Source organism: Tursiops truncatus, chromosome 7 (assembly GCF_011762595.2).
Source record: "Tursiops truncatus isolate mTurTru1 chromosome 7, mTurTru1.mat.Y, whole genome shotgun sequence".
Classification (NCBI taxonomy): domain Eukaryota; kingdom Metazoa; phylum Chordata; class Mammalia; order Artiodactyla; family Delphinidae; genus Tursiops; species Tursiops truncatus.
This window is the reverse complement of record NC_047040.1, coordinates 21,127,470-21,149,656: the sequence shown is the minus strand read 5'-3', so window position 1 is coordinate 21,149,656 and position 22,187 is coordinate 21,127,470. Positions and strand designations below refer to the sequence as shown.

Here is a 22,187-nt window from a genome sequence, read left to right as displayed (position 1 = left end):
AGAATGCTTGGATGAGGCCACGACGATGACAGACCTGCAGTCTTACAATATCTTGACCATTCAGCACAAACTGCTGAACAGCCAGCTAGCAAGCAGTTTCAGGGGACAAGTGAGAGTGAGCCTTTAGGCCATGACTGTGCACATCTCCTTGGTTTGTTCCTCCACACCGATCGTAAGGGTCTATTGTGATCTGCTCAGCAACTTAAGTTCCCTGATGACTTCATGCTTTTATTTTCCTCTGCTTTTTTTTTATGAAGAATGTTTATTTTTTTGTTTATGAGGTAGTCTCAAGTTGCAAACCACCTTGGAAACTATAACATTATTAATGCATTTCCTCTTCCTATAGCATTTATGATGTTGCTTGCTGACCATTATTGTTAAGTATTCATGGCTCTGTAGAGTGCTGAGTAACTTAGAGACTATTCAGATTCAGCTAAGGGCAGAAGATATGTAGCAATGATTTTCCATTCTAAAAGGACTTTATGAAATTAAGATGAGAGCTGGTCCTTTCTAATTTGACCTGTGATTAGAAGAAGATGGAGTGTCCCTGGCTCATTATTTTTCATTGTGCGACACTGTTTGACATTTATCTTGAGTGGAATTAGGGGAGGGAATAGAAGATCTGTTTTCTATGACTGTATCAGGAAAGGCAGTTGTGAAATATCCAAATGACCCCTGAATTGTGGGGGGAAATAAAAAGCAGCAACAGCTTAGTGTTTGAAATGCCAAAAGGAACATTTAGCTATAATTCTAAGCATTTTAGAAATTTTATTTCTTGTCAAATGTCAATAAGTATTATGCAGACTTTCTAAATGTAGACTTTTGAAGTCAGTGTTTTGCATCTCATCTTTCCTTCCCATCCACCCCCTTACAAGAAAAATAGCTTTTGTGCATATGGACCGCGAGGCTTTTGATCCATAACACATACTTACAAGCACACAAGAGCGTACATTCTCTCTAACAAGCATCACTCAAATCAAGGAAAATAAATTTATTGTCTTATGTTCTAGCAAGTCACCAGTTAATAAATCACATTGAGCAGTTTTTGGATACTAACGAAACACTGTATTTTATGAAGAGCATGGACTGTATCAGAGTCTTCCGGGAAGAAGCCATTCAGGTAATGCTATCCTGTGTCCTCTTCCTAACCAGTTGGTCACCACCAGAGGGGGGAGACATATAGCACCCCACAAATAAGCCTGGGCTTTGGAAATACTCATCCTTACTGTGAAGAGCAGCGTATGCCAAGGAAGTAGAAATGACTAACTCATTTTGCTATTGGTGTAATTTCTGAGGAGGAATAAAGACGTGTGGGTGAGTGGGATCTTTTATCCCTGGGAGTTAGCTTTTTATTACACTCTGTAGCCCTGGCTTTATGATTTCTATTTAGGGAGCCAATGAAATTTCTATTGTATTGTATTATATTTGGCTAACTATTTTAGGGAAATGGATGGAAAAAATATAGTTGTGTAATTATTGAGAAGGATTTGATGAAGACAGAAGTAGGGATCTGAATGCCAGGAAAAAAAGAACACAAAATGAATAACTCAGCACTCCTGTCCCACCTTTTGTGGGGTTTTCTGTTTGTTTTAGTAGGAATATTAGAAAACGCATCTAAAAATCTTCCAAATTATTTCTAGGCTTTTATACATGAACTCTAGATGAGAGTAAGTTTAAATTAGAAAGTATATTTTTAAAGTAGGCACGGTTGTAGTGTACATTAGTTTGTATGTGGGTGCTTATTACATATTTGCCGAGTAAATGAACAAATTACTTCTTGAATTGTTTAGGTAGTTACAAAGAATGATAAGAAAATGAGAAAATTGTTCAAATTAAAATGGGATAAAAGATTCAGTAGTAGATAATCCAAATTCCCTACAGATAAAAAAACAAAATTTTGGCAGAGTAGAGTTAGTATAAGACTAAGGATGACTCAGTCAGGTGGAGAAAGATTTGCTTAGATGAAAAGGTAGTGAAAATGGTTTTTTAGCACCTCTACCCCATGCCCCCCCCCCCCAAGGCTGGATGGAGTGTCTGATAACGCTTCTGTGCGCTGTTGCCACCACATGTCCTTTAGAGTACCAGGTCATTGGATTCCAAAAAAAGGGAGAGAGAGAAGGAGATGGAGGAGGATCCAGAGAGACTTTAGAGACATATCAGTCCATCTTAATGACCTTTTTAAACTAAAAATGTAAAAAGAAAGTAAGTTGGGAAAATGTGACTGGTTATTTGCTCCTGTTCTTAATTTTTTGTGAATATTTTAATAAGTCTCTATATTTTAGATATTGCATACTGAAATATTTATAGATGAGCTAATGTGATTGAAATTTGCTTCAAAACAATCCAAGGGTTGTGGGAGAAGTTGAGGGTTATCGATGAAACAAGATTGGCCGACTTAACAGTTATGGAAGCTGGGTGACGGGTGCACAAGCATCCCACTAAATTACTCTGTCTTTGTTTGACTCTGTCTATATTAAAACTTAAAAAACAAAGTACCAGGCCACCAAAAAAACTGTGTGGCTATGGAAATTTCTGCACCTTCAACAGATGGAAAGATTTCTGGCTCCCAGCAAATGAAGGTGAAATTTGAAATGCCAGTTTCCCATTTACCAAAGAAGAACATTTTATATATTTTTAATAAATATCGTGGATTCTTGTATATGTGCTGCTTTGGTCTGGGGATGAAATACGTTTCTGTATGAGCTCTGACCTGCCACCTCCTCTACCTCCACATGCTACCACAGTTTTCAGAAGAGCAGCACTTTAACAGTTTCCTGAAAGCCCTTCGAGAGAAAGTGGAAGTTAAACAATTAAATCATTTCTGGGAGATTGTCATCCAGGGTAAGGTGTCATTTATCTTTTTATCCAAATATTTATGCTATTTTTTTCTAAGTATAAATTCTAAATATAAATTATATTGTGTGATGTGTTATATGAGGACCCGATAACTTTCCATGTGGATTTGGGAAACGCTCAGGATTCAGTGAACTAAAAATTTTGCTTAATCATAAGTACAAAGTGATAAATAATAAGTAAACATATAAGTCCCATCTTAAACTCGTTATGCAGCGTGACCCTTTCAGAGATTACGCCTTTCTGTTTGATGAGTAAAGAAGCTGTGCAGGCAGACATTGTTCCCTTTCTGCGATTCTTAGACCTGTCAGTCCTGCTGGATCCACAGCACTTTCACTGACCTCCCCCACGTTTTCCCCTCCTCCACCTTTCATTGCCGTGTTCTTTGGCTTTCCATATCAGCTGACCAGCATCTTCATGCACCAAAGCCATTCAGTTCCTCACTTAAGTGACCAATGCAAATTAATCGTAGAAAGAGGGCAAATCTTTCAATTTTAGGCATGATGTTTGATTTCCGTCATGTCCTTTGCCCATTTTCTTTAACCTGACTTGATTTTCTTTCAGAACCCAAATATAAGAGGTTACCTATTAAAAGTACATATTATGAAAACAATGATATTGCAAAGTATGAAACTTTGTACTTGAAGTAGAGCCCCCCAAATTAGTTTCAACCTGTCTTTCTATGCAAATTCTGTATAAAAGGAGTTGCATTCCTATCTATCCAGCTTCTAACAGGCAGCTTTTCATCACTCAGGCAAGCATTTCTCTGACAGTTAATTTTTCAGCCCTTTAACTTCTACACTCGGGAGCAAAAGCTATTAGAATAGGTGGTGAGTGGGGCTTATTCAAATCTCTTTTGTGTCCCTGCTGCCGACCCAATAGATGAAAGAGATTGGTTTTGGTATTTATTGAATGCCTCTAGCATATTGCTTGCTGAAAAGAAACTTGTAGGACACACACAAGACACATATTTTCTAAGAGCCTATAACCTATTGAGAGAATACACATGACCTGTGCCATTTCTAGGTGCAAATGGATGTTAAATGCATGTGCTTTTCTGAAAGCGTTTCATGCATCAGCCATTTGAGGCAGAAGAAAATCTTAGGAAAAAGAGAAAACTAAAGGGTAAATTTTCTATCCTTGATTTGCTCTCACTGAGCTAAACTCGATGTACTGTGCTAAATGATAGACAAGGCCATTCATTGTAAGAGCATGTTTCCTCCTGACCTTAGCTCTCCTGCCATTCCGTCAATAGCCAGTAACACTACTAGAAGTCAAAATGTCTGCACATTCCCATACCTCATGGGTTGGGACCAAAGTATAGTCATTCAGTTTTCCCTTATTTACTGAGCTCCTGCTATGTACTACATTGAGGGGAATATAAAGATGAATAAAGCATAGTCCCTGCCCTAGAGAAAAGTATAATCTGTTAGGAGGGCTAAAATATGTACGAATAGTTATACAGGATACGACGTGATGAGAGCCATTTCAAAGGGATAAACAAACTGATCTGAGAGTTCTAAAGGGGAGAGCTAATCAAGAAAGACTGCACACAGCTGGTAGCATTTGCGATGTGCCCTTCATTTTAATAAGCAAAAATGGGAGAAAGGGTAATGGAAGATGGGAGGAGCAATGTGAGTTGAGTGCCTTTAATAAAGTTTTATATTTCTTATAGAGAAGAGCACCTTTATAGTTCTAAAAATCTCCAGTGCAAAGATGGGAGGAGGTGCGGTGGAAAGGAAGGTGGGATTGGGATTGATTCTTTGTACTTGAATTTTACTCTGTGAATTACTTTCTAGATGGAATTACTCTGATCACCAAAGATGAAGCCTCTGGAAGCTCTGTTACTGCTGAGGAAGCCAAAAAGGTATTGAGGGGTAGCTCCCTGTCTTTAGATGAATTATTGCAGTGGATATTATTTTCTTGATGCCCATTCTTTCTTTTTTGTTTTTTAAATTTCATTCATTCATTCATTCATTCATTCATTTATGGCTGCGTTGGGTCTTCATTGCCGCGTGCAGGCTTTCTCTAGTTGCAGCGAGCAGGGGCTACTCTTCGTTGCAGAGCACGGGCTCCAGGTGTGTGGGCTTCAGTAGTTGTGGCTCACGGGCTCTAGAGTGCAGGCTCAGTAGTTGTGGCACACGGGCTTAGTTGCTCCACAGCATGTAGGATCTTCCCGGACCAGGGCTCAAACCCGTGTCCCCTGCATTGGTAGGCAGATTCTTAACCACTGCGCCACCAGGGAAGCCCCGATGCCCATTCTTTCTTGAAGAAGTAAAATTCTAAGGGTAACTAGATTAGTGTTTCTAGAACTCAGTGCCTCTAGAGTTCCTGGTCCATAGTATAAACCACGCTTAGCGTAGACCCTGGTTAAGGCTAGGAAACCTATCCAGCCCAGTGATTCCCACCCAGGCCACCTGTTAGTCACCTGGGGAGCTATTTTAAAAGAAAAATTACTGATGACAGGTGCCTCTCTCTCTCCCCTGAGGTTCTGTTGGTCTGAGATGTGTTTTGGGCATGATTTTGAGTTTTTAAAGCCCCTCAGATGATTGTGATGTGCAACAAGGTAGAACAATAGTGGTATTCTAACATAAGGCATATCTAGGTCTTTACAGTAGAGCACCCCATGTATGCGGGCCCCATGATCTTCATATTGACACAAATGGTCAATATGCTTGGTGTCTTCCTGCTTGATGTATGAGCATTGAATCTGATTTCAGTTATGAGTCAAAAACATAGCTATTTAGCTCAGTAGTCTTTCATTATACCTCAGATTTGGGGTGAAAATTTAATGAAATTAAATTGAGTAGCTCAAAAGTATATGGTTTGTAACATTCAGTGTCACTTATAGTCACTGGTTGACCCAGCCCTGCTAGTACCACACCTGGCATCTGTCAGTTATGTGCTAAGCCTGTGCTGTTTGCTAGGCACTGTGCTCGATGATAAGACAGCACTCCGCCCTCTAGAAACTCAAACAGCTGGTTATAAGGTAGTAGAAGGAAAAACTGGAGACTCAAAAATTAACTGCCAAGCTAAGGGAGAGCTTGGTCTGGGACTGGTGGACAGTAATCTAAGGAAATGGCAGAAACAAGGCTGGAGATGTTCATCTATGGCCAAATTCAGGCCAAATTTTAAATACCTTGAATTTTCAGCTCGATAAATGCACTTGGAAAAAAACATAATATTGTTTGGCAAAGGAGTTAGAGTATACAAGAATTTTTATTAAGCACTTTGCCTGGCAAAAGCATTTTGTTAAAGAACAGATATGGCCCCCGCTTTCAGGAAGTAAGATCCCAGAATTTAAAAAGCATACTCCATGTTGTCTCCTTAGATAAGCTGCCCACGGCCCTGGATCCTGGGATAGAAAGAGCCTGGGCGAACAGAGGCCAAGCCCTCTGCACTGTTAACCACAGTCCCCACGAGAGTTAACGTCCAGTGAGGCATACATAGTAGATGAATATTTATGAAGTACGATTACGCAGAGGCCTTTTTTGCTTAATTTTAAACTTCATAGTAAGCATCAGTTAATGAAGGTTTCCAGATACTTGAGGTGCTTAAGTAGCAGCAGCCATTTTCAGAGAAAGTATGTGAAGAATTCTGCCTCCTCGCCACGACCAGGTTGGGATTAGAAGGCCACGTGGACTGCTATATAAGAGTAGAAAACATCACTCGTCTTGTTAAATGTCTTTTGGCGAGATGGGCTGATGTTAGGGCCTAGTTAAAGTGAAGCTATCCATCCTCATGCTTCAAAGGGAAATAATTGAATTTTTTTTTTTTTTTTTTTTTTTTTCGGTACGCGGGCCTCTCACTGTTGTGGCCTCTCCTGTTGTGGAGCACAGGCTCTGGACGCGCAGGCTTAGCGGCCATGGCTCACGGGCCCAGCCGCTCTGCAGCATGTGGGATCTTCCCGGACCGGGGCACGAACCCGTGTCCCCTGCATTGGCAGGCGGACCCTCAGCCACTGCGCCACCAGGGAAGCCCCAATAATTGAATTTTTAAACCAGGATTAAAAAAAAAAAAATACTCCAAGGTGCTGATTATTGTCTCAGAAGGGGTTCAGTGGTGTCTGTACCCCCTTCTGCCGCAGTCAGGACTGAGTGCCTTGGGCTTCAGAGTGCCACTTAAGTGGTTCTATTTCTGTTTGTTATTTTATACAATGGCATGATAATCTTTCCCCCTTGAACTAGGATGCATCATTCAGGACTCTCCAGAGAGACAGACCAATAGAATGCGTGTGTGTCTGGTGTCTGTGTGTGTGTATGTATGGGGGTGGTGGGGACTGATTTATTTTAAGGAATTGGCTCACACAGTTGTTGGGGCTGGCAAATTTGAAATTTGTAGAGCAGGCCAGCAAGTTGGAAATTCAGGCAGGATTTCTCTATTACAGTCCAGAGACAGAATTCCTTCAACTGATTGGATGAGGCCTACCAACATTACCAAGGGTAACCTTCTTTACTTAAAGTCAGCTGATTGTAAATTTTAGTCGCATTTACAAAATACCTTTACAGAAACCTCTAGACTAGTGTTTGACACAGCAGCTGGTCACCATAGTGTAGCCAAGTTGACACATAAAATCACATAGGGTGAAAGCTCATCAATCAGTTTTTGCTAAACAGGTAAAATAAGTCAAGGCAAATAATTCTAGTCATTGCATTAAAAAAAAACCCTATCATCCAGGTGAGAATTGAGTACACATTACAGTTTGGGGAGGAAGAGGAAAGCACTGACCTAAAAAAGGTAGTCTTTCCTCCCAGCAGTACCTCTTAACCAAAGGTGTCACAGCTAAGTGACTCCAGAAAATCAGAAAAGAAAGAAATCTAGGAAGGGATAGTGTGCTGCTTGCAAGTGTCTGGGGCTTAGTCTTTGTTGCAAATGCAGTATCATCTTTGGAATTTAAGGGCACAGAGCCTAACCATCAGGAATTGTAATGTCTGGTAATGAAGCTGCAGAGAGGAGTTTCAGTTAAGACTAGATATGGGCTGGTGTCCTTACATGATTCTAGTATCAACAGAACTGATTTCAGTTGGTTGCGGTTTAAGACAACTCTGAAAACATCACCATGTTTGAATAGGAAGAAAACATGGTAAACAGCAGAGTGGAGCCCATTGTTGTGATTCACGCTCAGCGCACACTCTGTCCTGTCTGACTTGCAGTTATGCTTTTGTGTCTGCTTCAGTATCACATGAACCCTTCATTTTTTTTTCAGAATGAAAACGTAATCCTTTATATTAAAAGTATTTTTAAATGGCCCCTGTTGATTTTTGGAGAGAAATGTGGAAGGAAAAGTGTACATACAGATGATAATGGGGAGAATTAGTGAGATTCTGGCTCAAGGAAGTTGATTCCTTGTGGTTTTAATAGGGGAGACATGCTTCAGCTTTTTCTCCTGGGTAAGTTATGGAAGTGTAATCACTTCTGGCCATACACTAAAATATTCATTTACATTTTCTTCAGAGCAAGTGTTTTTATTTATTTATTTAAATTTATTTATTTATTTTTTGTTTTTTTGGCTGCGTTGGGTCTTCGTTGCCGCACACGGGCTTTCTCTAGTTGCGGCAAGTGGAGGCTACTCTTCATTGCGGTACGTGGGCTTCTTACTGCAGTGGCTTCTCTTGTTGCAGAGCACAGGCTCTAGGTGCGTGGGCTTCAGTAGTTGTGGCACGCGGGCTTAGTAGTTGTGGCTCACGGGCTCTAGAGTGCAGGCTCAGTAGTTGTGGCACGGGGGCTTAGTTGCCCCACAGCATGTGGGATCTTCCCGGACCAGGGCTCGAATCCGTGCCCCCTGCATTGGCAGGCGAATTCTTAACCACTGCGCCACCAGGGAAGTCCCAAAGCAAGTGTTAAGTTTGGCCACTTACCAAATAATCACTTAAGGAAACTTGGCTATAATCAGAGATTGGAGAACAGTCCTCATAGTCCATTAAAATTCTTTCAAGATATTTACCATAAGTTATTTAAAGTTAGCAACTGTCACATTATTGCTATTAAATGTTGATGATTTGAAAGGAAATAATTATTCAGGATGTCCATTTTAAATGAAAGTTAAATCATAACTTTACACTTGTACGTCTTAAGGAGAGCTGTTTCCCTCCAGTGTATTCTAGAAATATGTGGATTTTATGATTCTTTGAGAAATATAGGTACGTCAGCCTTGCTGCAGAAATAGAAAGTTCTTTCATGACATAAGCGTAGACAGTCACTTTTCTTTTCAATAACTGATACCTCTATTTCATTTCAAAGCCTAGACATAAATATTACCCCTCTTTTTCATTCATGTTTATTGTCATTATAACCTGTGACTTCTTTCATTTAACTTTTCTGTTTCTAGTTTTTATTGTTAGACATGCCATTAATGTTTGATGTTTGATAAGGTCTTTTATATTTTTTCCTCCACCTTTATTTTATTTATTTATATTTAGTGAGTTCACATTGGTTTATAGTGTTATGTACATTTCTGTGGACAACATTATATTTTGACTTCTGTATACACTACAGCATGCTCACCACCAAAAGTTTAGTGTCCATTCATCCCCATACAGTTGACCCCCTCTACCCATTTTGCCCTCCCCTCATGCCTTCCCTTTTGGTAACCACCACTCTGTTCTCTGTATCTGTGTGTTTGTTTTTGTTTAGTTTGGTTTGTTCTTTTGTTTTGTTTTGGTTTTTTATTCCACATATGAGTGAAATCATATACTATTTGTCTTTCTCTATCTGACTTATTTCTCTTAGCATAATACTCTCAAGGTCCATCATTCAAAAAGATATATACACTTCTTTGTTCACCGCAGCATTATTTACAATAACCAAGATATGGAAAAAACCTAAGTGCCCATTGTTGATGAATGGATAAAGATGTGGTATACATATACAGTGGAAGACTCCTTAGCCGTAAAAAGATGGAAATCCTGCCATTTGCGATAACATGGGTGGGCCTTCGTAGCGCCTGTGCACCCTTCTTCCGTCAGCTCATTTCACAGGGTGTGGCTCTGTGGTGGGTAGGAGGTGTGCCTGTTTATCCTGGCACATTCCAGGAGCATCTGGGAACCACAGTCAGTGAGAGACCTGGACTTGTGAAAGGTCGAGATAAGCTGATTCTTCATTTGAAGTTTATCTTCTTTATTTAAAAAAATGTTTCTTTTAAGTTTTTCCTACTAACCTGTGTTAGGGATAGAACAGTGGTTCTCAGCCAAGGGTGATTTTGTTCCCCAGGAGACATTGCCATTGTCCAGAGATTCTGGGTGGTTACAGCAGGCGGCGTGCTACTGCCTCCTAGTGGGTGCAGGCCCCCACAACAAAGGATGCTGCTTCTGAGAAGCCCTGGGCTAAAAGAATTTAAACAAGTCAGAGCCTTCACTAAGGCGGAAGATACTGGCTTAAGTTGTGTAGAATTTTATTCAGCTGGAATAAATCCTCATGATCTCCTAGCTGAGTTTTTATTTCTTAAAACTGAAAGCTTACAAGGAAGCCTGATAGATAAAACAGAGAAAGGTGATGCTTCTCACTTGATGGGCAGTGGGAGTGGCAAATTGTCCCATGCCCACAGGACTTGGAAGAACCCTCAGGACCTCAAGGAACAGAACCTGAAAAATACTGATCTAGTCCAAACTCCTTATTTTATATATGAAGAAACTTAGGGCTGAGACGTAAAATGATGTGTCTGAGATCTCATAGTAAGTCACTGGCCAGGAATCCAGTTGTTGGACTGACCCCCAGTCCTCCATTCTTTTTACTCCATATTAAGAGCACAGAGGGGAAAGAGGATTTCTTCCCATGGCTTTGGAATATTGTTTCTCACGGGATTCCAGGATGCTGAGCTATGTCTAAACAATCATTTGATACAAAATCTGTGGGGGAGAAAGCATCATTTTAGCACTTGTTTTCCTTATAGCTGCCTAATCTAGCCTGCTTTTTTGTTGTTGACATTTATTGATTTTTCCATCGTAGCATCACAGATGCTCAGTGCTTAGTGATCTGGTCATTTTCTAGATGCAGTCTAGAGATTTGAAGTTGACTTTCTCGGTGTCTCACAACAAGTTCATGGCTAGCTGAATTGCCTAGAGCCCAGACCCTGGATTCCCACTATAGTCATCTCCATGCCTCCGCCTTAGAATGCCACCAGCCGCATGTACATAAAGAAAAGAGGCTCATGCTCCCTCTTTCAAAAGAGATCTCCAAAACCTTGTGAAGGATTATAAGATAAAATTTAGGAATCATTTCTTGAGAACAGTTTTCTCTCACTGCCGGCCGCTCTTGGACCCCATGACACTTTTCTTTGCTCTTTTCCACTTTCCTTTTCTGCCTTAAATCTCTAGTGTAATTGTTCTGGATGTTAGTATGAGAAAAGCGATAATTAAAATATCACAGTGTTACCTTATATTTGTTTAGAGCTTGATACTTTTAAGATACAATTAAAACTTTTTTTTGAGGTGGAACATACAGTAAATGCACAAATCTCAAATGTGTACACTGATAAATTCTTACATGCTCATATATCGGAGTACCCACCACCTAGATCAAAATAAAGAGCATTTCCAACTCCTCAGAAGGCTCCCTGATGACATCTGTCACTTGAGAGTCATTTTGCCTGGCTTAACCTTCACATAATTGGAATCATGCCTTTTATGATTCATCCATGATGTTAAAATTGTTCATTCTTTATTATAGCTAGGTAGTATTCGCTTTTATGGCTGTACCACAATTTATTCATCCATTCTCCTAATGATGGACATTTGATTGTTTCCAAACTTTGGGAATTGTGAATAAAAATGCTGTGAGTATTCTTATACCTGTCATTTGGTAGACATGTATTGGGTGTATTCCTAGGAATTGGAAGATAAAACCTACAGTACCACAAAGCATTTTTGTGTACTTTATTTTACCTGAGGAGCAATACAGCCCCATGAAATAGATAGGGTCAGTAGTAGTATTCTCATCTTATTTTTGAGGAAGACACAGTTATAGAGAGGCCAGGCGGCTTGCCCAGGGCTACTGAGGAACGGGCAGTGCTTAGGTTATGGTTCTTTCCTCCACACTAGTTTGCAGGATTTCTCTGCTGCACTGTAGTGCCTTTATAGCATGAAAATAGCATTAATGATACCTAGGTGTGTGTCATTTTAGACAAAATACATGCAAGCAGATTTTCATTCTTCCTCATGCTTTTGTGTATCTGGATTATGGGTGATTCTTTGGAATCACCTGAAGGTGTTGGAATAAGCCTGGTGGAAGCCATGTGTTTTCAATTTGGGGATTGGTAAGGGTCTGAGGACAAGCTGATTTTTAGTTTTTAGTCTTATGGAGGAATAGGACTGGAAGCTTCTATATAGAGGTTATTGATGCCGTTTCTCTGCTTGTGGCCAGGATTGTATTTCGGTGTACCTGAGAAGTAGTAGTTTATCCATTTCATAAAGATCTCCAAGTAAGGAGGTTCTTTCTTGGTAACCCCAAGTAAATGATGGTGGTTTGAGGATGGAAGACTGTGTCACACAACGGTTCTTTCTGTTTATTCTCTGCTTTTTCAGCATATTGCAGAGAGAAAGAACATAAGAAAAGTCAAGAGTTGACTTGTGACCCTTTCAGCTGCGTTCAGAGAACCTGTTGCTTTTATTGAGAAAACAGGCCAGTCGTTGAATTCTCTGCTTTATCTCTAGCTTCCCTGTCACTGCACAGCCTGGAAATTACTTGTAGTTAAAAACTCTGATGGTAAGGAGTGATATGATATGTGTAAGAGATCAGCCTCGCTTGGGGCTTTGGGGAGGATAATGGATGGCAGCCCAGCTTTTAGCTGTAATTTGCTTGAGCAGAAATGTGAAGCAGATCTGTCAGGAAATCAGTTGCAGATGTTTAGCACTTGATGGAAATGGAAGTTTGTTTGCTGCCGTTCCTTTCTTCCTAGGAACTTGGCCTCATCTCAGAGACATGCCATTTGTGTTTAATTGTATATACCGTGGTCATACTGTGCAGACAGTCCTATCTTCATTTATCCTGTAATTGCAGTGTGAAAGGGGCTTTTGCAGGTGAGGAGGGAATGGGAATTAGAGCTTTTAGAGGCTGCGTGCCAAAAAAATTAGGAATTTTCTAGATTCATCAATAAATACCTACCATGTATCAGGTTTCTAAGGAATGATAAAAGGCATAGTGGACTACAGAAACACTGAGACCATGGAGCTTGTGTTTAAAGGTGCCGGTCGTTTGTAGCCCCCCACAGGCGTATGGTAAGACACAGCTCTACCTTTTATTCACTTCTTACCAGCTGGATAAGTCTTTGTCCTTTGCGCTGGTATTCTTGCTGCAGGGAAAACCATGTGGGGGTTAATGATCGTGAGTAGGAGAGGAGAGGAACAAAATAAAAAATATTTTTTAATATTGATAATAATTAGAATCATAAGTAAAGATTAATTTGGGCATCTAAGAGCAGGGTTTAAGCTTTAGATGTAAACCATATGCAAATACAGTATGAATTTCTTATTCATGTATGTCTATGTGGCCCTCAGATATCTTTATTAAAAATCAACCAGAATAAATAGAATTAATGATATGGATGCTGCGTTACAGTTCTGTTCCAGGCTGTGTGCCCACTGCTAGCATTTTCTGTCCCCTAAACTGTAGATGCCCAGCGCTGAACACAGTCCAGTTCAGGGTCAACAGAGGGCTATGGAAAGATTTGTAAATGTCCTTAGAAGAAGAAAAATTCCTTAATCGCTCAATCAAAATTGAAGTTAATGAATGATGAGATGGTTTTGACTGAGGAGGAAAAAGTCCAGGAGGGATGTTGAGTCAAAAACAAACTGTCAGGGACTTCCCTGGTGGTGCAGTGGTTAAGAATCTGCCTGCCAATGCAGGGGACACGGGTTCGAGCCCTGGGCCAGGAAGATCCCACATGCCACGGAGCAACTAAGCCCGTGCGCCGCATCTACTGAGCCTGCGCTCTAGACCCTGAGAGCCGCAACTACTGAAGCCCACGCACCTAGAGCCCGTGCTCCACAACAAAAGAAGCCAGCGCGATGAGAAGCCCGCGCACCGCAACGAAGAGTAGCCCCCGTTCGCTGCAGCTAGAGAAAGCCTGCGCACAGCAGTGAAGGCCCAACACAGCCAAAAATAAATTAATTAATTTTAAAAAAACCAAAAAAACCTGTCATGGCCATGTCCAAGGTGCTAGCAAGGCCTGTTTATAGATCTTAGGTTTCCGAGGCCTCCATTATGTCCGCTGTACCATAGAAATCACAGGGATATATAGGGAAAGCGGTTCTTGCCATGCTTTCATGTCGAGAAAGTGAGGAAAGTGCGTACGAGTACACCTTTCCTTCTTGGGTGGAGCTACTACAGGAGCATGTGGGCCGAAAGGCTCGCTCACTGCCTGCAGGCTCCATGCACACTGACCCTGAGGGATGCTTGCCGGGAGAGGCGTGCCTCGCCTCCCACCTCCCCTTTTAAAAACACTCACTCCTGCAGCCTTGTCTCTGCCACCATGTTATGTACTTGTGCTACAAGAAGATCAACTCTGGTGTGAGAATGGATAAGTGGTTCATAGAAACTAGCTCTTAGATGCAGTTACCACACACCTTAAAGGATAAGAGTCCCCACTGCTATCTCTTGGAGGGACAGGATGGAGGGCAGGAATGTTCAGATAGTCTTCAAGGGCACTCACTACCCTTTTAACATCTGAGTTGCATTCCTAGATGCTTGCAAACTTCAATTCAGGGCCCTTGCTTTTCTACGTAGCTGCCTTTTAGAAGTTCCAAGTCTACAACACTGATGCTAAGCAGAAGTGTACACTAGAAGTTTTCTCATCCACCTTCCTGTTTTCAAACAATTTCTAATAGAAATTTAAAGATTGCCAGAAAAATAATTGAACAATCTCCCAAGCTCAGCCATTTTTGTGTTTCACATCTCTAAAAGAAGTCCTTCCTTTTACCTTTTTTGTCCTCAGTGAAACTGAGGAATAGATGATTATAATCTTTAAGTCCAGACACTTGATTCTTAATGCTCTCTTCAAAAGAGGCAGAGACATACCTGTTTGGGGTGTTTGGTTCTCTTCTGAACCCTCAGGAGCCCACATGCCCCCTGTGGAAGCAGAAATGGGAATATCTGCTGTCCTCTGTGCCCTCTGCGTGCTCGCTGCCTTGGCGAGCCGTGTCATTTCCTCCCTCTCGTCAAGAACTTTCTCTGTCACTAGTTAGTGGACTATTCAACCTCACAATTGGTCCTCTCACCCAGAGCCAAATGAAGGGGCGTACATCAAGATGGTGTTTCTTTGGGGCCATTTGCATGCGTTCCTCCATTAAAGGAGGCAAAAACGTCCTTTTGGTATTGTGCCTAACTTCTATTCACAGTTTCTGGCCCCCAAAGAGAATCCAGATGAAGACACAGCAGCTGTATGTGAGGAAGGTGGTGACGTGGATGATTTGGTAAGTACTTTTAATATATAGCAGGTGTTCTAATGCTTGAACTTGCCTAAGCTGTAAATACAGCCACAAAGCCTGCTTATCATAGACTTGCTTCTTATTCTCTTTTTTTTAAAATAGATCTTTATTGGAATATGATTGCTTCACAATGCCGTGCTAGTTTCTGTTGTACACCGAAGTGAATCAGCCATATGCATACACATGTCCCCATATCCCCTCCCTCTTGAGCCTCCCTCCCATCCTCCCTATCCCACCCCTCTAGGTCATTGCAAAGCATCGAGCTGATCTCCCTGTGCTATGCTGCTGCTTCCCACTAGCTAACTATTTTACATTCGGTAGTGTATACGTGTCGATGCTACTCTCACTTCGCCGCAGCTTCTGCCTCCCACCCCATGTCCTCAAGTCCATTCTCTATATCTACATCTTTATTCCTGCCCTGCAACTAGGTTCATCAGTACCTTTTTTTTTTTTTTTACATTCCATATATATGCGTTAGAATGCAGTATTTGTTTTTGTCTTTCTGACTTACTTCACTCTGTATGATAGACTCTAGGTCCACCCACCTCACTACAAATAACTCAATTTCATTTCTTTTTATGGTTGAGTAATATTCCATTGTATATATGTGCCACATCTTTATCCATTCATCTGTCGATGGACATTTAGGTTGCTTCCATGTCCTGGCTATTGTAAATAGTACTGCAGTGAACATTGTGGTACATGTCTCTTTTTGAATTATGGTTTTCTCAGGGTATATGCCCAGTAGTGGGATCACTGGGTCATGTGGTAGTTCTATTTTTAGTTTTTTAAGGAACCTCCATACTATTTTCCATAGTGGTTGTATCAATTTACATTCCCACCAACAGTGCAGGAGGGTTCCCTTTTCACCACATCCTTTCCAGCATTTATTGTTTCTAGATTTTTTGATAATAGCCATTCTGATGGGCGTGAGGTGATACCTCACTGTAGTTTTGATTTGCATTTCTTTAATAATTAATGATGTTGAACATCTTTTCATGCGCCTCTTGGCCATCTGTATGTCTTCTTTGGTGAAATGTCTATTTAGGTCTTCCACCCAGTTTTTAATTGGATTGTTTGTTTTTTTGTTATTGAGCTCCATGAGCTGTTTGTATACTTTGTAGATTAATCCTTTGTTGTTTCACTTGCAAATATTTTCTCCTATTCTGAGGGTTGTCTTTTTGTCTTGTTTATGGTTTCCTTTGCTGTGCAAAAGCTTTGAAGTCTAATTAAGTCCCATTTGTTTATTTTTGTTTTTATTTCCGTTACTGTAGGAGGTGGGTCAAAAAGGATCTTCCTGTGGTTTATGTCAAAGAGTGTTTTTTCTGTGTTTCCCTTTAAGAGTTTTATAGTGTCTGGTCTTACATTTAGGTCTTTAATCTATTTAGAGTTTATTTTTGTGTATGGTGTTAGGGAGTGTTCTAATTTCATTTTTTTACATGTAACTGTCCACTTTTCCCAGCACCATTTATTGAACAGGCTGTCTTTTCTCCATTGTATGTTCTTGCCTCCTTTGTTGTAAATTAGGTGATCATACGTGCATGGGTTTATCTCTGGGCTTTCTATCCTGTACCATTGATCTATATTTCTGTTTTTGTGCCAGTACCATACTGTCTTGATTACTGTAACTTTGTGGTATAGTTTGAAGTCGGAGAGCCTGATTCCTCCGACTCCGGAGGAATCTTAAGCCAAGATTGCTTTGGCTGTTCAGGGTCTTTTGTGTTTCCATACGAATTGTAAAATTTTTTGTTCTAATTCTGTGAAGGATGCCATTAGTAGTTTGATAGGGATTGCATTGAATCTGTAGAGTGCTTTGGGTAGTATAGTCATTTTCACAGTATTGATTCTTCCAGTCCAAGAACATGGTATATTTCTCCGTCTGTTTATGTCATCTTTGACTTCTTTCATCAGTGTTTTATAGTTTTCTGAGTACAAGTGTTTTAGGCAGGTTTATTCCTAGGTATTTTATTCTTTTTGTTGCAATGGTAAATGGGATTGTTTCCTTAATTTCTCTTTCTGATTTTTCGTTGTTGGTGTATAGGAATGCCAGAGATTTCTGTGCATTAGTTTTGTATCCTGCAACCTTATCAAATTCATTGATTAGTTCTAGTAGCTTTCTGGTAGCATCTTTAGGATTTTCGATGTATAGTATCATGTCATCAGCAAACAGCGACAGTTTTACTTCTTCTTTTCCAATTTGTATTCCTTTTTTTCCTTTTTCTTCTCTGATTGCCATGGCTAGGACTTCCAAAACTATGTTGAGTAAGAGTGGCGGGAGTGGACATCCCTGTCTTGTACCTGTTCTTAGTGGAAACGCTTTCAGTTTTTCACCATTGAGTATGATGCTTGCTGTGGGTTTGTCATATATGGCCTTTATTATGTTGAGGTAGTTTCCCTCTATGCCTATTTTCTGGAGAGTTTTTATCATAGATGTGTGTTGAATTTTGTCAAAAGCTTTTTCTGCATCTATTGAGATGATCATATGGTTTTCATTCCTTAATTTGTTAATATGGTGTATCACATTGATTGATTTGCATATATTGAAGAATCCTTGCATCCTTGGGATAAATCCCACTTGGTCACGGTGTATGATCCTTTTAATATGTTGTTGAATTCTGTTTGCTAGTATTTTGTTGAGAATTTTTGCATCTATGTTCATCAGTGATATTGGTCTATAATTTTCTTTTTTTGTGATACCTTTGTCTGGTGTTGGTATCAGGGTGATGGTGGCTTTGTAGAATGAATTTGAGAGTGTTTCTCCCTCTGCAATTTTTTGGAAGAGTTTGAGAAGGATCGATGTTAGCTCTTCTCTAAATATTTGATAGAATTTGCCTGTGAAGCCATCTGGTCCTGGACTTTCGTTTGTTGGAAGATTTTTAATTATGGTTTCAATTTCATTACTTGGGATAGGTCTGTTTATATTTTCTAGTTTGTCCTCGTTCAGTCTTGGAAAATTGTACCTTTCCAAGGATTTGTCCATTTCTTCGTGTGTACATTTTATTGGCATATAGCTGTTTGTAGTAGTCTCTTATAATCCTTTGTATTTCTGCAGTGTCAGTTGTGATTTCTCCTTTTTCGTTTCTAATTTTATTGATTTACGTCCTCTCCCTTTTTTTCTTGATGAGTCTGCCTAAGGGTTTATCAGTTTTGTTTATCTTCTCAAAGAGCCGCTTTTAGTTTTATTGATCTTTGCTATTGTTTTCTTCATTTCTGTTTCATTTATTTCTGCTCTGATTTTTGTGATTTCTTTCCTTCTACTGACTTTGGGTTTTCTTTGCTCTTCTTTCTCTAGTTGTTTTAAGTGTTGGGTTAGATTGTTTATTTGAGATTTTTCTTGTTTCTTGAGGTGAGATTGAATTGCTATAAACTTCCCTCTTAGAACTGCTTTTGCTGTGCCCCATAGGTTTTGGGTCATCGTGTTTTCACTGTCATTTGTTTCTATATATTTTTTAATTTCTTCTTTGATTTCTTCAGTGATCTCTTGGTTATTTAGTAGGGCATTGTTTAACCTCCATGTATTCGTGTTTTTTACTTTTTTTTTTCCTTGGTTATTTAGTAGGGCATTGTTTAACCTCCATGTATTTGTGTTTTTTACTTTTTTTTTTTTCCTGTAATTGATTTCCAGTCTCATAGTGTTGTGTTCAAAAAAGAAACTTGATACGATTTCATTTTTCTTAAATTTTCTGAGGCTTGATTTGTGACCCAAGAAGTGATCTATCCTGGAGTATGTTCCGTGTGCACTTGAGAAGAAAATGTATTCTGCCACTTTCGGGTGGAATGTCCTATAAATATCAATTAAATCTATCTGGTCTATTGTGTCATTTAAAGCTTGTGTTTCCTTATTTATTTTCTGTTTGGATGATCTGTCCATTGATGTAAGTGGCGTGTTAAAGTCCCCTACTATGATTGTGTTACTGTCGATTTCTCCTTTCATGGTTGTTAGCATTTGCCTTATGTACTGAGATGCTCCTATGTTGGGTGTATAAACATTTATAATTGTTATATCTTCTTCTTGAATTGATCCTTTGATCATTATTTAGTGTCCTTCCTTATCTCTTGTAACAGTCTTTATTTTAAAGTCTATTTTATCAGATATGAGTATTGCTAGTCCAGCTTTCTTTTGATTTCCATTTGCATGGAATATCTTTTTCCATTCCTTCACCTTCAGTCTATATGTGTCCCTAGGTCTGAAGTGGGTCTCCTGTAGACAGCATATATGTGGGTCTTTTTTTTGTATCCATTCAGCCAGTCTGTGTCTTTTGGTTGGGGCATTTAATCCATTTACATTCAAGGTTATTATCAATATGTATGTTCCTATTACCATTTTCTTAATTCTTTTGGGTTTGTTTTTGTGGGTCTTTTTCTTTTCTTGTGTTTCCCGCCTAGATAAGTTTCTTTAGCATTTGTTGTAAAGCTGGTTTGGTGGTGCTGAATTCTCTTAGCTTTTGCTTGTCTGAGAAGCTTTTGATTTCTCCATCGAATCTGAAGGAGATCCTTGCTGGGTAGAGTAATCTGGGTTGTAGGTTTTTCTCTTTCATCACTTTAAGTATATCCTACTCTGGCCTGCAGAGTTTCTGCTGAAAAATCAGCTGGTAACCTTATGGGAATTCCTTTGTATGTTACTTTTTGTTTTTCCCTTGCTGCTTTTAATATTTTTTCTTTGAATTTAATTTTTGTTAGTTTGATTAATATGTGTCTTGGTGTGTTTTTCCTAGGGTTTATCCTATATGGGACTCTCTGTTCTTCCTGAACTTGGGTGACTGTTTCCTTTCCCATTAGGGAAGTTTTCAACTATAATCTCTTCAAATATTTTCTCAGACCCTTTGTTTTTCTTTTCTTCTTCTGGGACCCCTGTAATTCGAATGTTGGTGCGTTTAGTGTTGTCCCAGAGGTCTCTGAGATTGTCTTCAATTCTTTTTCATTCTTTTTTCTTTATTCCGCTCCTCAGCAGTTATTTCCACCGTTTTGTTTTCCAGCTCACATATTTGTGTTTTAATGTCTAACATACCAGCAGCTCTCTACACTATTATTTATTGCCATTATACTTGATAAGTATTTACTTGTATTTACTAATAAGTAAATACTGATACTGATAAGTATTTACTAAGTATTTACTAATACTTGATAAGTATTAGTAATAAGTATTACTCAGATAAGTAATTTCATAATGGATGTTCCTGTGCTCTATGGTTTTTTAAGTTTATTGTTCATTCAGTTTAATCCTGTCATTGAAGGACTAAAAAAGAGCTGGGAAGGCTATTCCTGTAGCAGCAAAATGTCATAATTTACTGAAATTGCTCTCAACCGAAATAAGCAATACAATGTGCGATTTGTGTGGGTTGACAAATAAAAACAGCTTTTAAAAAGCCTAGTTCTTAAATGTTCTCAGTTAACTTTATGTAAACAGAATAGGCTGATAGGTATTTGGGGATTTCTGGACCTTATCACACTGTGTCTGGATGCCTGGGACGCTGTGTAGAGTATTGGCTTTTGTATCCATCTTTCATGTGTGGAAACTTCCTGCCTTTAAGCCTCACATGACAGCAGTCCAGTAAAAACTTTCAGCCGTTTTGTGGAGAAGTTCTTAGGATTGAAATGAAGAGGTACTTAGAATATAACTCCTAATTTAGTTAGCAGTGAGTAAGCGTGCAAGTCCATGCATGCCACCAGTGAAGAGAACCATTGTCACTACGGTTCTCTCCCCAGAGAAGCAGTGTTCTGGAGTTGGCCTGCTTCCTCTCTAAATTTGTTGTTCGTGTTTACAGCTGGACTTGATATAGCTCATGGATGTGTGGGGAATCTACCAGAGTTGCTGTCACTGTGGTGCTGAGAGTTCTATACAAAACAACCTGGAGGAGGTCATTCGAGTAGAACCGGAAGATCTGGAGATGGTCCCTGCAGATTATATAGAAGTGAATCACCTAATTCCCTGTGGAATGAATACAAACGTATATAAGGGATAATTTAGACCCCATACAAGTTAATAAAGAGTCATTATTTTCTGATCGGCGTATTCTTTCTTTTGTGGTCTTATTGATCTCAGTGTATTACACACGTGCTTTGAAGTTCCTGGAAAATGGATTTCATCCCGATCTGGTATACTGTTGAGGATTGCAGGCCTCATGAAATTATCTCGTGTAGAATGATGGCATGGTCACTGGTGAGTTTCTCAATACTCCCCATGAGGTCTAGTCCATTGTCTGATCCTCTTACAGCATCACAGCTTATTCTGATCAAATGGTGGCATTAGTTTCTTACCAACAGAAATCTGGCTTTGGAAAATCATGGCCAGCTTTTTTTTTTTTTTTTTTTTTTTAAGCATTTTAGTCATCACATTACTTTGGCTGTACAGCAGGGTGGGAGGGGGAGCACCGTTTCCCTGTGTACCCATTTTAAGCAAAGTTACGATGATGTGCTCATGAAGAAAGGATGCTATTTTGACCCAGCCTCTGACATATCAGTGAACCCTAAAACAAAAACAAGCAAACAGGGCTTCCCTGGTGGTGCAGTGGTTGGGAGTCCGCCTGCCGATGCAGGGGACATGGGTTCGTGACCTGGTCCGGGAAGATCCCACATGCCGTGGAGCGGCTGGGCCCGTGAGCTATAGCCGCTGAGCCTGCGCGTCCCGAGTCTGTGCTCCGCAACGGGAGAGGCCACGGCAGTGAGAGGCCTGTGTACCGCAAAAAAAAAAAAAAGAAAAAAAAAACCCACAATAACTGAGAGATTCATCACCAACAGTTATTTGGTCATTACACTCTACTTGCAGGTCTCACAGAAAGTTTGGTTGTGTTAAAACACTTCTTCCTTAATTTCCCCATCTTTCCCAGCTCTACCCAAGTCTCCTTTCCTATCTCTCTGGATGATGTTTCCTTTCCTATAATAAGAAAATAAGAACCCCTTTTTTTTTTTCCTATC

At 39.9% G+C, this 22,187-nt stretch overlaps 1 protein-coding gene across 3 annotated transcripts in view; it reads left to right on the top strand.

Annotated features, from left to right (window-relative positions):
* The window catches only part of XRCC5 (X-ray repair cross complementing 5), a 98,266-nt gene extending 76,989 nt beyond the window's left edge, over positions 1-21,277 (top strand). For all 3 annotated transcript variants that reach the window (XM_073807291.1, XM_019938960.3, XM_019938959.3), the window contains 5 exons: positions 1,011-1,120; positions 2,745-2,841; positions 4,653-4,720; positions 15,183-15,257; positions 21,038-21,277. In XM_073807291.1, the coding sequence (XP_073663392.1) occupies positions 1,011-1,120; positions 2,745-2,841; positions 4,653-4,720; positions 15,183-15,257; positions 21,038-21,052 (365 nt within the window). In that variant the 3' untranslated portion in view covers positions 21,053-21,277. The remainder of the gene's footprint in view (positions 1-1,010; positions 1,121-2,744; positions 2,842-4,652; positions 4,721-15,182; positions 15,258-21,037) is intronic.
* Positions 21,278-22,187: the final 910 nt, after the last annotated feature.